The sequence below is a fragment of the Prunus mume genome, linkage group LG2 (assembly GCF_029339155.1).
Source record: "Prunus mume cultivar Tortuosa linkage group LG2, ASM2933915v1, whole genome shotgun sequence".
Lineage (NCBI taxonomy): Eukaryota > Viridiplantae > Streptophyta > Magnoliopsida > Rosales > Rosaceae > Prunus > Prunus mume.
Genome location: NC_142699.1, coordinates 18687072 through 18702801, shown reverse-complemented (window position 1 = coordinate 18702801; position 15730 = coordinate 18687072). Strand labels below are relative to the sequence as shown.

Here is a 15730-nt window from a genome sequence, read left to right as displayed (position 1 = left end):
GAATCGAACAATCGAAAAAGGAAATAACCAAACCAAATGGTAAGGAATCTAGAATGGTGAATAACAAAAGGTAAATCAAGTATTGAGACATCATATAGATGGGTACATGAGGCGTCATTTTCATAAGAAATCTATATAGCCACACAAAATCATACAAGATTAATGAAAATATACATATTTGGGAAATGACCCATAAAAAACGATTGAGGAATATGAAGATGCCAAATCGATTTGGCCTTGGGATAATACAAGCCTGTTTTATGTTAATCTTGTTTAACAACCCATTAACCTAATTTTAGGACTATCAAATTATTCTTAATTTCTCTTTATAGACACGTGTATTAAGGAGGTGGGCACATGGAATATTTTTCCCACAAAATGGCAGCATGCATGAATTGGGAAAAGAGGCAAAGAAGCCGTCGCGAGCCCGTGAAAGAAACAAAGACACACCTAAAGTTAACTAGCCGTAGCAAAAATCCCTTGCATTTCATCCAAAAGGACCGTGATTTCAATGCGTGTGCATGAATGTACATCTCTATCAAAAATAGTCGTATTATATTTTGCCTAGGGCACTTGGCCAGCAGCATCCACAGGTGAGGCTGCCGGGAGGCTCATTGCTCTTCAGCTCGATTGTTTTTTATTTTATTTTATTTTGTTTTACATGCTCGTACTACAATAGTTTATTTATTTATTTATATTTTTTTAAAGATAATTGATCGGTTCTCAAAATCTATTATTATAATAGCGCAAATGATTTTCCTTTAATCCGTAGTCTGACATTGAGCAAACTTTTTCCATATGTAACCACAAATTAACATGCATATTAATATACAATTTGGAGATAATCACAACGGGAGCCAAAAAGTTGGTATACAAGCAAACACATCCCTCCATTTCCTCCAACAACCATGCATCGTGGCATTATGCATATACACACATAAGAAATTAATAGGATACAAGAAAAGGTGACCATGCTGCAAAATCTCATCCTTGACGTTGATATCTTTTAAATAATAAAGGAAAATAATAATAAAAATTACCCAAAGCAAAATCATGCCCTTACCTGAAATGGTCAGTTTCTAACAGCTATTGTCTGAACCCAATTGGAGGGATGCGTATGTAATATTTTTAAGACCCAATCATCATCTGCGTTGACTAGTCAACATATGAGTCTGTTGTTATTAGTTGTACACATAGACATGGTCGCATAGTGGAATGAGGTATAAAGGAAAAGGAAAAGGCGCAAAAATCTTCCAGGGTATCATTGCTTACGTGTCCCGACGAACATTCATATATAGTGACACGTTTTTGGCACGACTTGGAAAAAGAGGGGCAGTGACCAATCAATCACACACGCGCTCTCTCTCTCTCTCTCTCATGAGCCAAAATGATCCAAAATGAGAAAAGAAAATACACATGCAGAGACAAATACATACATACGTATTTCATATATAGTGACACGTTTTTGGCACGACTTGGAAAAAGAGGGGCAGTGACCAATCAAACACATCTCTCTCTCTCTCTCTAATGAGCCAAAATGATCCAAAATGAGAAAAGAAAATACACATGCAGAGACAAATACATACATACGTATTACATACTACTTTCTCTTTTATTCAGCAACATCATATTCTTAGAATATCCTAAATCTATAGGGGCCCCCAATACTAAATCAATTTGAAGTGTAACAACATAAAAACTAAGGTCAAATATTATGTTGGTCTTGGTAGTATTTTTCTTGGAAGATAGATTTTTCATAATTGAATTTTGTTCTCCAAATTTGAAAATAAAAACTTGATACTATAATATTGCAACTACAAAAACAACTCAAAATATAGATTGTCAATATTTGCGTGCTTTTAATATATATGATCAATTTCCCATATACATGCTATATGTATGTACGTACGCGTTTGACATGTGAACGGCTTCATCTACCACATATCTACAAATTAAACCGTGAAAATGTCAACTTGTCAATTGGGGTATATTGGAAAAATAGATATCTTGAACTTGTTTTGCAAGAAAAATTCCAAGATGAGTTTCTTTCAATTGGTCTCAAAGTCAAGCCTCCATATTATTATTGAGTATGGAATTGGGCATCCATAACCATTCTCACGGTCAAGGTGGTATGGTCAATGAAGTCACCCACCCAATTGGGAATGATGGGGGGAACGTTGCTTAAAATGGTAGGACACCCTATGGAAATTTCCTTGTAATTAAGTTCCAATGACTTGGGAATTTATTTTTTTAATTAGCCGCGTTTTTTTGTCTTCTCTATATATATATTATGCCTAGCTAGCATGGAATATTCATAATAAATAATAATAATAATATAAGCTTCAAGAAATGTAACGTGGAGGAGGAGTAATGAGTTGAAACCCTAATTCAACCTGGTTATTTCTTAATTGCATTGAATTTTGTATGATATGGTGAAGTAGCCAGGGAGGGAGGACCACGCGGCTCTTGGTGGGTTGGGTCAGTTGGCTGCTGATGCTCTGCTGCTGCTCGTGCAAGCCTGGCTGCATGGGTTATGTTCCTCTTCTTATGCTCTTCACACCAACTTATATATGTATATGTATTTTAAATATAGTTTTTTCTCTTCTTGATTGAATCAATCATACAGATATAAATTGTTAGTTGTAGCGCAGGTGGTTGGCTTATTGTCGTGCTCCAGAATCCAGATCAATTAGTAGTTGCACTTGTATTTTGAAAAAACTGTTTGTTCCCTCGAACAAGTTGAGTGGATTTTTTTAAGAAGAGATTGAATTGATTTGAAAAATGAAGAAGCTCCTCAACTTGTTATGTGCTCAATGCTCATGTTGTTTAATATGTATATGTGGTTGGCAGCCTTTGCGTGCCACCCTCCCTAACTGGCTATCCTATCCCTGTCTAGATAAAGAAAAGAGAAGACTTTTTACAAGTTTTGGACTTCAGTATAGGAAGACGTTGTTACGATCAATTAGGGGGCCCTAGCATAAAACCAATATTTGCTCCAATTTATGCCCCCAAATCAATTAGGTAAACGTGAATTAGATTAGTTAGTTAGGGCAGTAAATAAGTCCATTTGTACACAACTTTGAATTCATCTTTTCGTAAATTAGATTAATTAGAGTAGTTTAAACTATCATTTTATGTTTGTACCATATCTGACCTCCCACTCACGTCATGACACGTGGAAGGCAAAACCTGTCAGACCAGCTTGGTGAGTCATGCCGAAGATCGATCGGCACACTCTGCCGATTGTTGTGTGGTCAAATCGTAGAAGTGCTTGCAACCTGCATGCATCCTCACCAACCTCCGGCGCTAGATGCCGAACGACCGTTAGCACATTCAGATCGATTCGACAGATTACCTCGGAACTCCCGCCAGAACTTGTCAGGGACGTGTTGATCGCCAAAGACACTCCCACGAGTCTCACATCGAAACTAAGTACTAAGAGTATCACAAATGCTATCTATAAATAGAGCCCTTGGCCCAGCCAAAGAGGTAAGACTGTTTACTTGACTTTTGCTTTCACACTGTCAATAAAATTGCTCTTAGTCAATTAACTTTGGCATCGGAGGACCTTCATGACACCACACCGGTGTCTTAGGCTTCACCTGCCGTTTCTTTCTCTAGGCAGAATCCAGTATCGCTCCTTGAGGGAAGACACCATTGTCTAAAGGCTTCTCGGGTCCAAACTTTCCACATCACCTATAAGTTAGCTTTATTTCTATTTGTTTAGTTTTAACGCGAACAGATTATATACTATAAATAAATAAATTAATTAAGTGTTAATGTTTTCATTAACTGTGCGGTTAATTGAGTACAAATTTGGATCAAGGTCCCAACAAAAATGTTACTCTTCCAATCCATGTAGCCCAGAAAAGAAAATAGGAACTGTCAATGTCATGATACATATGGATCACCAATTAAAGAAAATCTTGAAACGCCAAATGTGCTAGTAATAGTCATGTTGAAATGGACTTCCATTAAGGTGACCTACCAACCCGCAAATGCCTTACGTCTTTGTGGATAGAATTAGCGTTACATGTAAACACCAACCCTATAAATAATTGGCAATTTCCGTACATGGTACCGCTCTAGAATTTGAACAGGTGTAGCAATACTAGTGGCCAACATTTTTATAATTTTATATTATATATATATATATATATATATATAGTTGCACCATCGGCACAAGCACGATTTAAATAATCATATTATATAAAAATATTTGTATCATGTAAGTAAGGGGGAGTTGACAATGGATGAGATATAATTGAGGAAGTGGTTAATTATGCATTTGCTTATGGGTCATGTCAGCAGTACATTGTACAAATGGGGGAAAGCCAAAGTAGTCAGTTGAAGGTTGCTTTCTTAAATGTAATTTAAAATTGTACAGATCATTGATTAATTTAAAATTGTACAGATCATTGATTTTGTATCCTTTTTTTCATGATTGATTGTCATGGATGATGATACTTTGTCATCATGGTATGATAATTATTTTTCCACCCTCTCCTCAACTCCTTGTAGTATTGATTTGTAACTTGTCAGCAAAAACATTTTGGTTGGGTTTTTATAAATTTTGTACTTGCAAGTTGAGAAAGTGAAGATTTTATGCTACAAATATCATCATATAATACTGAAATATGATTGCCAAAAGTTTGCATCTTTATCTTTGTTGTTTACAGTCATTCACTATTAAAATACTCAAATAGGCAACGGGGTTTACTTTAGTGGAAAAATGACTTGACTTGCAGACTAGTGATCTTAAGTTCGAATCTCCATAACACCGTGGTAGTATGTGCGAGAAAATCCTCATCCTCATGTAGTTTAAACTATCGATTGTACTAAAAACAACACTCAAATAAAGTTTTCAAAAGAAACTTATGTTTAAGCTGTTACATGGGCTGAGATGAATCTAACTCTGTTCATGATGGGGTTTAGTTGGATGTGGGCTCTCTTTCTAATTGAATTGGGGTCATAAAGATGATAATAATGTAGCAACTTTGAAGCAAGAGATTGGGTTTTTTTTTTGGTTGGTGTGAAATTAGTGTCCAAAAAGCATTAAGCCCACCCCAATCCACATTGGTTTCTATCCAGTTTTCGGTCCAAAAGGTACTCGGCCCAAATATATATTTGAGCCCAAAATGACAGAGTTTGTGTACCCGGTGAGTGAACTCAACTCAATTTGGTAGTTCTGTTCTGCTCTATCAGAGAAAAAGAAAAAGAAAAAGAAAAAGGAAAAAAGTGTCTGATTCCATGATTTTCCAGTTTAGCGATCTGATCTTTGACAAAGACCACATTTTTCTTCACTCAGAGCCTCGCTGTCAAGAACCCTCCAAAACCCACTTCTCAATTCAAAGGTAAGCCTCTTCCTCTTCTGTCTCTCCCGCGCTCTCTCTTCACCGGTAGAAATGCAGAACACATATTTTAGCTCAAGTATGTACTCTGTTAGAACTCAAGGGTCTCTTTCTTATTCTTTCAATGACTATTCGTACTTGCTGAATGAAAGATTTGACAGAAACCCAATTCATTCATCAACATTATCATCATCAAAATCATGTTGTTGTACTTGTTGTGCATTTTCAACTCATAGAGTGCCCATAAACCCTTGTTACTTGTATGGGTTGAGGCAATCCACCCTGCTTCAATGGTCAGCTTGCAGAAGGTTGATCTTGGGCGGCAGGGACCGGTACAATTACCGGGTTCAGGAACAGAGTCCTGACTGGGGTTGTTATGAGCTCCCTTGCTCCCTTATGGAGGGGAGTGTTTATAGTAGACGTGGTAGAAGAAGAAAAGGAAGATGTTGTTGTATGGCTGATGGGGAAGGAAAGGGTGAACTTTACAATTCGGGTGATCTCGATGATGCCGAGGCTATGCTCAGTTTGTTGAGTGAGGAAGTGGGCGAGGAGTGTTTTCGTAGGGAGAGAAATGGGTTTTCATTTAAGATAGTAGAACTGGAGGGTAGGAGGCGTTTGAGTGGTAAAGAGAGAAATGTGAGTTCATCTAAGAGAGTAGAAGAGGAGAGTAGGAGGAGTTTGAGTGGTAGTGAGAGAAAAGTGAATTCATCGAAGAGAGTAGAAGAGGAGAGTAGGAGGAGTTTGAGTGGTAGAGAGAGAAATGCGATTTCATCTAAGAGAGTAGAAGAGGAGAGTAGGAGGAGTTTGAGTGGTAGTGAGAGAAAAGTGAATTCATCGAAGAGATTAGAAGTGGAGAGTAGGAGGAGTTTGAGTGGTAGAGAGAGAAATGCGATTTCATCTAAGAGAGTAGAAGCTGAGAGGAGTTTTAGTGGTAGAGAGAAAAATGGGAGTTCATCAAAGGGAGTGCAAGTGGAGATTGAAGGAAACAATAGTAGTGAATGTAACAGTGGGGAGAAGAAAAATGATGGTAGGTTGAGTTCTTCGGAGAGTAATTCAAAGCGCCAGTTTGAATCGGCCGCAATTGATTTGAGTGAAGAAGATTCTAGACAGAAAGAAGAGAGGGGAATGTTTTTGAGAAGTGAGAATCTTAGGGGAAGGAAAGGGGGTTCTAGTTCATCTTATTACTCCTTTTCATCTTCAGGCGATTTTGAGATAGATTTTCAGGATAAGCATGGCCTCCTTGAGGAACCTGCTTCAAGTGTGTACAAGGATTCAGAATGTGATAGATTTGATGAGCAGGTCAGTGAAGAGTACAGGAAGCATAGAGATGATTCTGATGGAAATGGAGAAATAACAAGACAAACAAATACTGCAGTTGTGGGTGGTGTTATGTGGGATTGGAGGAAGAAGACAGAAAAGAAGCTAACAGAAGTAGTGGCTGAAGAAACACGGGCTGATTGGAAATCCTCAGAAATGCATTCAAGAGTGATGAAGACCAAGCAACATGAGTTAGGAAAGGCCTCTGGATCCCACAAGCAATTTGATGATGAGCAAGAGACTTCATATTTGACTAAGGGAACAAATGAACAATATAGTCAAACAGAGAACCAAGTTGGTGGTGTGCCTGAATCTAGAAGAAAATTCCAAGAACACAATGAAATATCAGAGATTCATGGAAATTCTGTTGAAACAACTTCCTGGTCCCAGAAGAGACCCACACAAAGGGAAAACCTAGGGATAGCTACAAACTTAGTGCAGGAAACAAAAGATGAACATTACAAGACAGCTGGCATTATCAATCAAAACGATGATTTAAACAGAGACAACCAAAAGCTCTCAAGAGTTTCGCAAGTTCGAGTTGCTGACGCTGAAAGGACGTCCAATTGGCAGGGGAAGTCTGATACAAGGAGGATTTACCAGGAAGAAAACACAAATATGTTGCTGAGTTCAGTAAATCAGATAGAAGTGCAACACCACCAAATAGACCAGCAGATCATTGGACGTGTCAACTTGGGAAGAAAGCCCCAACAAGTCACTGACATATCAGAAATTTGTGACAGTGGTGTTGAAACGGCCAACATTATTCAACCTGAAATTAGAATTATGAATCAGGCAGAGCGTTCAAACTTGGTTCCTGCGTCAAGTGGAGAGTCGTCAGAGCCATACTCAGGAATGGATGAGAAAGCATTTCAGAGGATTCAATCCAGAAAAGGAACTGATGATGTTACTGAAATGCCACTGGTCCGTGCTAGTAATAAAGAGAGAAATACCAATGCTCAAAGAATCTCTAAGAAGAGAACTATCAATCAAGGAAGTGATATGGCATCAGCTGCTACATCATTTGAGGAAACAAGACAGAGAAATAATGAAACTGATGAAACGCTCATGCAAGTTAAACCCAGAAAGGAGGACCAAAGTTCTACAGGGTTATCTAATTTTTATGAAAAAGACTCAGAAGGAGCCTCTAGTTTCCAAGCATCTTTGAGTACGGTTTCCCAAGCTAGAATACAACCACATGATGTTGTGGGGAATAAGAGAAGCCTACAGGCAATGCTATTGCCCCCCCCTTCTCAATTGATAGCTAGAGGATCGCCGCACATTGAGTCAACAAGTGGGATGGCAACTCAGGAGGTTTCCGGAGAAATTTCAGAAAGTGGTTCTCCAGCCATGTGTACTCATTCAGGGAAACAAACTTCAGCTTTGCACCAAGAATCATACACTGGAAGTGGAAATGCCGAGACAGAAGCGGAGATTGAATACCTCATTCCTGAAGATGCTTTGGGTTCAGCTTATCGTTTGGAGAAATCATCTTCACAGTTTCTGGGGGATTTCATTGAGAGTGTGAGGTATGGTGTATCAACTTCTGAAAACCAGGATGAGACAGTTTCTGAACCAAGATTAGTATATGGGGGCGAGGAGGATGGGCAAAGTACTTCGGGTTTGCTCCAAGAATCAGGCGGTGGAAATGGAAACCCTGGGACCCCAGGAGAGATTTTATACCTCATTAATCCTGAAGATGCTTTAAATTCAGCTCATCGTTTGGAGAAATCATCTGCACAGTTTGTTGGGGAGTTTTCTGAGAAAGTGAGACATGAAGTCTCAACTTCTAAAAATCAGAATGTGAATACAGTTTCTGAAGAAAAATTGGTGCATGGAGATGAGAAGTATGGGCAAAGGAATTCAAGTCAAAATGGATCTCAAGACTTGCAGAAGAAGGAGAATGACTCAAGGCGTTCATCTGGAGGTTCTGGAACCAAGGGGCCTTCAGATGAAATGTGGGATGTAACAGACCCATCTGTTCTTAGAACCCCCATGGCAGAAAAATCAGAGGTCGCTACAACAAGTGGGAATGCCATTGTCAAGAGAACTGGCAGGTCTGTATGGAATATTGTTGCAGATATATTAAGGCTGAGGTGGAGTTTGAATGCTGAAACCCCTCGTTCTGCTGGGAAATCAGGTGGAAGGATTTCATCAAATGAATCTGCAAGTAGTGAGGCATGGTTTTCTGGCCGTGAGCCTGAAGACAACAATGAAAAGAACGCAAAAAGGGATCAAGACATGCAACCAGAACCCACCTCTGTTCAGCTGCAACCAGGTAAATCATTTTCTCAAAGTGAAGGAGGAGTGTCTGGCATAATGAGAACCAAGGACAAGGTAAGATATCCTGAAGCAGGTACGCCATCGTCTCCCATTAAAGATGACAGTGGGTTGACATCAAAAGCCACTTCCGTGTCTTCTGGTGAGGAAACTTTGGGTTCAAAAGAGAATCAAAAGAGTTCTCAAGGTTCTTCTTCTGGTATTAAAAAAGTGGAGTCATTGCAACCACTAATTGCAAGTGGCGTAAGGTCTCCCGTTGTGGAAGAAATTGCAAATCCTGGTATCACTGTGTCTGCAAGTGGTTCAACAAAGCACATGGACCAATTTGGTAGTCAAAAGTTAAATGAAGTATCGGACAATGTGCAAATGGGTGGGGAATTGAAACAAAGGAAGCTTCAGAGGAATAAGCAAGTCCTGAGAGACAGATTTGATGAATGGGAAGACGCGTATACACTTGAAATTGAACAGAGAAAAACTGATGAAATGTTTATGAGAGAAGCACTGCTCGAAGCTAAGAAGGCTGCTGATACTTGGGAGGTGCCTGTTGGGGCCGTACTGGTACAACATGGGAAGATTATTGCACGTGGATGTAACCTGTGAGTTTTATAGGCTTATATGTATGCTTTATAATTAAATGTTTTCTTCTGGATATTTACACTGATGTGTTCATTAGAGTGGAAGAATTACGGGATTCAACAGCCCACGCAGAGATGATATGCATACGAGAGGCTTCAAACCTTCTTCGGACATGGAGGCTTGCGGTAATTTTTCTATTATTTAGTAATTAGTATCCTTTTTTATTCCAATATACATATATGCATGTACGTACGTATATTCATTCTGATGATTTCCTGCTGTTCTTTTTTCTTTTGAGCAACTGTGACTAGTTCTGATTGGACCTATTCTACAATCATGTTTTTTCTCCCTCCCCCTTAATCAATTATAGAAAACGTGGAAGTGATTGTGTTGGAATAATTTTGTATATAATTCAAGTTACTGCTTACTGATGAATGAAGCAATGTCATAGCACCTTGTCTTGACTTAAATTTTGTTTTCCGAACTCATAGGATAGTACACTATATGTAACACTTGAACCATGCCCTATGTGTGCTGGAGCAATACTCCAAGCGAGAATCGACACTGTTGTGTGGGGAGCTCCCAATAAGCTTCTTGGAGCTGATGGCAGCTGGATAAGGTACGCAAATTTTGTACTTCTTCATAGGTCATAGCCTGTTCTTTGTCCTAGATATGATATCTGATATTAGTGTTATTCATCTTTAAGCTTTATCAGAGGCTGGCCTTTGTTCTTCAATTGTTCCATCGAAACTACATTTACATATACCACATTTTAAGATGAAATAGTGCCTTATCCGGTCAACATGTAAACAATACTTGCAGACTTTTTCCAGATGGGAGGGGAGGAAACGGCTCGGAACAGTCAGACAAGCCAGCTGCTCCTGTCCACCCATTCCACCCGAAGATGAACATCCGACGAGGTGTGTTGGCATCAGAGTGTGCAGATATAATGAAGCAGTTCTTCCAGCTGAGAAGAAAAAAGAAAGAAAAGCAAGCAGACCCGCCAGCACCGCCCGCACGTCAGCCTGTTTCTCACCATCCATCAAAGTTACTTACCAAGATGCATGACATCTTCCATATAATGTTCTGTTTGTAATGGATAGTTCAAAACCGACAATTTGATCATAAATGTACAAATCTCTGTTGAAGTTTTGTCCGTCCCGTAGATAAAATTGTTCTCTCTTATAGTCTCATGAGCGTACACACGTTCTCACAAAGCCCGTTTCTTAATCCCTACCGCAGGGTTGAAACTCACCTTTTCTTATGGGTTTTCTGGTTTCAGCCTAGATAATCATAGAACAGTATTCGTATGGGTCACTAAAGCCCAATTGTAGTCCAAACTTTTCGTATAACTATAACATTCATAATGTCTAAGAGTTCATATGAATAGTAATTTCACTTAGGTTTAATAAAATGATCATGTGGCTAATATGAAAGTCTATATATGGCATTCTCACTATAAAATTTCGCTAATGTCTGAAGAGGATGACTATTGATCTTTGTTTCGGAAGCAAAATGACTATTGGTCTGTTTGGGTGATTCAATGGATTTGGGTTCTGCTCTAGCTTTTCGAATTCCCTCCATCAACAATAAAAAAGACTTATTTATGTACATACCCCCTGTGCTTTTAAAGTTACCTCAGATTACCACTTGTGCTTTGAAACGTTTTAAAATACCCTCTACACTTTTAAAAACTGCCTCACGTTACCTGTTCCGTCAGTATTAAGAGACGTTCCGTTATGTGGTGTGGGCCTCACTTCTTTTAAATCGCTTAACAATGGAGAATAAGGGTTATTCATCAGTTTCAGAAAAAGGAAAATTGGGTGAGAATGGGAAATTGGGAGAAGAGGGTAGGGTTTATGAAAATCTGTCCAGCAGCCTTATGAAAATATGTCTAGGATTTTTGGCGCACTATTCTACTCCATTGAGGTGCTGCCCTCCACCTCATCACCTCCGTTTGAGCTTCTACACAGTAGGGTTTGGCAGATTCGAAACTCTCAAGATTCCATTTTGCCAATGCTCCATCAATGGCGGGTTGAAGGGGGAGACGTGAAGCAACCCGAGCTCCAAGGTTTCATCAAGCGGCTCCGAGGGTATTGTCGCTACGGCCATGCTCTGCAGATTTCAGAGTGGATGAGCGATGAACTGAATAACCCTAGCCTTCTTCTTAACCCTAGCCCTCTTCTCCCAATTTCCCCTTTTCTGAAACTGAATAACCCTTACTCTCAATTGTTAAGTGATTTAAAAGAAGTGGGGCCCACACCACGTAACTGAACATCTCTTAATACTAACAGAACGAGTAACGTGAAACAGTTTTTAAAAGTGTATGGGGTATTTTGAGACGTTTCAAAGCACATGTGGTAATCTGATACAATTTTGAAAGCATAGGGGACATGTACATAAATAAGCCTAAAAAAATGACTTTTCACGAGAAATTATTGTGTAAGATTAGAACATGGTTATGTGATATAACCAGTCCACATGTCTCCTTTCTTTAAAGGGAGTTTCACTAATACACCCAAAATAGGAGCTGAAATTATAAAAAAAAAAAACCCCACATGAAAAACACTTTATAAACACACCCAAAACCCATTTATTAAACACACTCAAAGCCCATTTATAAACACACCCAAAAAATATACAATTGTTGATTTTTGGGTTTATTTTGAGTGTGTTTCTATGTTTTAAATAGTGTTGGGTATATTTATAATTTCATGTCTAGGATTGGGTGTTTCACTAATTTTGTATTCTTTAAATTGTACGCACATCATGTGACAATGATCATGTCATTATAATTTATGAGTTAGATTAGTGGTAAATGGCGGTTGGTGCTTAATCACATAAACGTCCCCTGCCTGGTGCAGTTGCATCAATAATTCAATCTTTCATGTTCGTGGCAGCATGAGCATACCGGCCCACCAGACGGTGATTCCAACATCTCACCAGCGGCTTCAAATGCAATTTGACACTACCAGTGAGAGATCATTAATTGAATAATAATCTAATAACTAAATGCCTTGTTATCATTATTTTTACTTGACCGTGTAAATAAAGGAAGGGCATTGAGGAAGCGTTCATGAGAGGAGCCAGGACCTTGCTTTCGAAAAAGGTTGATGTGTACAGCTTACCAGAGCTAAGGTTTGCTGTTAAGATCAACAAAAGGGTAGGTAGACGTTTCTTCTAATTGTTGCATGCATCATTCAACTCACTGTGTATCTTGTACTTTTCTATTTTGTTGCTATTTGTGCCACGAGAATTTTGTGTAGCAATTGAATACTACAAACAAAACAATAATTTCTTTGTCTACTTCTCAGGATTTATTTCCAGGCTAAGGCACTGCCACCCCTCAAGTTCAGGTTTAAGATTAATAGGATGGGACCATCTAGTGAGGCCGGGGATATCTTCATAATTCACAACCACCTTGCTCGCCAAATGATTAGAAGAGAAGTTCCAATCACATGAAAATTACATCTCTCCCTTCAAGTTTTCACCAAACGTTTCTTTCACCTGCTGCGTTTGTTTAATTCTCAAAACCCAATATATAACCTCCAATTCTTCTTACTATCATCCACCCTTACAAAAATGGCTTCAATTGTCTTGGCTTTCGTTCTAAGTTGTCTTAGCTTTCTACTAGTCCTTACCAATGCACAAACACCTGCAGCTGCACCCTCTACTCTGCCAGCTGCAACGCCCCCACCTACCACCACACCAGCTGCCCCAGCTACTTTGCCAACTACAACTCCACCAACTTCTGCTGCATCACCAACTGCGGCAACACCACCACCTGTGGCAGCAGCAACCCCACCCACAACCACACCTACGTTACCATCCCCTAAGGTTGCACCAGCCACAAGCCCAACAGTCCCACCCCCACTACCACAAAGTCCACCTGTCTCAACTCCATCACAGCCACCAGCACTGCCGCCACCATCACCCGTTTCACCACCACCATTGCCACCTCCTGTACCAGCACCAGTTCAGCACCACCAGCACCAGCTCCTGTTAAAGAGACACCAGCACCAGCACCAGCTAAGGTAGCACCAGTGCCCTCACCATCAAAACCACCCCCAGCACCAGCTCCAGCACCAGTTCTTGTGCCACCAGCTGCAGCACCAGTGCTAGTACCGTCAACTGCTCCTGCTCCACCCAAACACAGGAGGCACAAGCACAAGCACAGGAGGCATCATCATGCACCAGCACCTGCACCAACTGTACTAAGCCCCCCAGCACCACCTACTACAGTGACAGATACAGAGGAAACAACACCGGCACCATCACCCAGTTTGAATTTGGTATGTTCTTAATTCTTTCTTAGAACTGCTGACCCAAGAACACCATATTTACATGCGCTGTGAACTCAACTTTTATTAATATTACTTAAAAAAAAAATTGGATTACCCTTCTTCTTTTTTGTCTCATAGAATGGAGGAAATGCACTGCACCAGAAAGGAGGGATATCGGGAATGTGGGTTACAACTGGATTAGCAATTGCTATACTGCTGGCAATGAGAAGCTAAAGTTCTTACAGATCTTAGACAATGGACTCTGAATTTATTCGTATATTGCAAGAAGATTTTTTGAGAAGAAGGTGTATTGCAAGAAAATGATTATTCCAGATGTAGGAATGAATAATGCAAAAGATGAACCATCAATATTAGCATTTTTGTATTTACTTCGTGTTCAATATTTCAAGGGAGATGATTTTTGGATTCCAACAACCATCCGTAACTTGACAAGGAAGACAACTCAAACAAGCATGCAAAATGAATTCAATGCCAGATCAAACTTTATCCATATCTGTGTCCGCATCGATATCCTTCCTTAAGTCATACTCAACCACAAGGCCAAGATTATCAACTAATTTGTGATGCTTGAGACACCCTGCACACTGATGAGAAGAAAGTGCTAATCGGTCGGATAAACGAAAAGAAATTTCTTACTTTTCAATTAAGAGAACTAGAATCAACTTTGAAATGACCACTTAAATAATCCTATTAATTTATATATGTTTTTTCTTTTTTTGGTTTGACATAACGAATAAATAGAAATGTATCTCAATAAGAAAAGAATTGACAGAATTTAAACTTTAGAAAAGGTTTCATAGGTTTATCATTAGCAGGAACAGACCACACAGAATCTTATATCAATCAACAAGATGAGTAAATACCTGTACGTAAATAAGCCCCCGCTCATAGGCCAATCGATTCACGAGCCTATCTGTTCTTTCACCGCACAAATCACAAGTAAATTTTACAAGCAAGCTTCTTCTTGGGAGTTTTATATCAATAGTAGCATCCTTTTGTGGAGAGCATGCAGGAAACAGAACCGAGTTAAAGAAGAAAGTAAAGACATTCAAGCAACAGCAAAATACACACACATTGAAATGATAACACATGTCACATTAGCCTCAAAACTTTCTGAGCATTTTTATTTAATCCTACCAATGCAATTATCTATTCACAAATAATTTAGAACCAAATCTTGAAATCAGACCAAAAGTAATACCCTTTTTTCGGATAAATTACCACAAGCAATAGTAAATCAACGACATAAAAAAAAGACAACGAATTTATAAAGTAGAATCACATCATTATTATACCGTATTCGGAATGTTCTGTTCCAATTCTCCGTCTGTTTCAAAATTGCCATTCAACAGTCCAGAAACAGCCAGTACCTTATAGGCACGCTTTGGCGCTACAGCGGCCGTATGGGAAATTCTTGAGCTGAAACCAAAGTTTTAAAGAGTTATAATTGGCATAAAAGTTTTATAGTCGAAGAAAGAAGAAAAATTGAAAGGAACCCAGATAAGGAAACTCACCAGAGAGGGTTTTGTGCTTGGGTTAAGGACCTGGAGAGGCCGATGACAGGGTTAGTCTTGGAAGAAGAAATGGGTCTGAAAAAGTTGGGATGAAGAAGGGCTTTACTGGTTTTATGAGGATTAGTTATTGGAGACGAGAGAGAAGGAAGGGCTGGAGATAAACCCCAGGCAGTTGGTGTTGCCGCCATGGGTGTGACTCTGTATACTGCCGTTGCAAGAATGAATTGGGTTTTGGGGCTCTGTATTATTTTCAATTTTTGAGAATCAATTGGGGGTTTTTGCGACGTGTTATATGGCAAATGCTGCTGAGTGGCAAAAGCTGGTGAGTTGGGCCGCCAACGGTCTTTTTCGAAACCCAAAATTTGAGATTATCCAAATTATCCCTAAC

General features: G+C 39.3%; 3 protein-coding genes across 4 annotated transcripts; 2 read left to right on the top strand and 1 right to left on the bottom strand.

Annotated features, from left to right (window-relative positions):
* Positions 1–5227: 5227 nt before the first annotated feature.
* TADA (tRNA arginine adenosine deaminase) lies at positions 5228–10676 on the top strand. The gene is made up of 4 exons (XM_008244917.2): positions 5228–9544; positions 9622–9709; positions 10016–10143; positions 10347–10676. Exons 1-4 carry the CDS (start codon positions 5406–5408, stop codon positions 10618–10620), a joined length of 4629 nt encoding a protein of 1542 aa, XP_008243139.2. The 5' UTR covers positions 5228–5405; the 3' UTR covers positions 10621–10676.
* A 2356-nt stretch (positions 10677–13032) lies between these two features.
* Positions 13033–14196, top strand: AGP19 (arabinogalactan protein 19). The gene is given in 3 exon segments (XM_008247822.3): positions 13033–13499; positions 13502–13816; positions 13946–14196. Coding segments are annotated over 3 exon segments (804 nt in total). The 5' UTR covers positions 13033–13106; the 3' UTR covers positions 14042–14196.
* LOC103344196 (Zim17-type zinc finger protein) lies at positions 14166–15624 on the bottom strand. 2 transcript variants are annotated; one of them, XM_089045776.1, is made up of 4 exons: positions 15343–15624; positions 15124–15247; positions 14692–14820; positions 14166–14405 (listed from the first exon to the last, which is right to left on the bottom strand). In XM_089045776.1, exons 1-4 carry the CDS (start codon positions 15528–15530, stop codon positions 14382–14384), a joined length of 465 nt encoding a protein of 154 aa, XP_088901902.1. In that variant the 5' UTR covers positions 15531–15624; the 3' UTR covers positions 14166–14381. The 2 variants fall into 2 exon arrangements, with proteins under 2 accessions (XP_088901902.1, XP_008246043.2); XM_008247821.2 differs by having other exon boundaries at positions 14166–14412; positions 15343–15623.
* Positions 15625–15730: the final 106 nt, after the last annotated feature.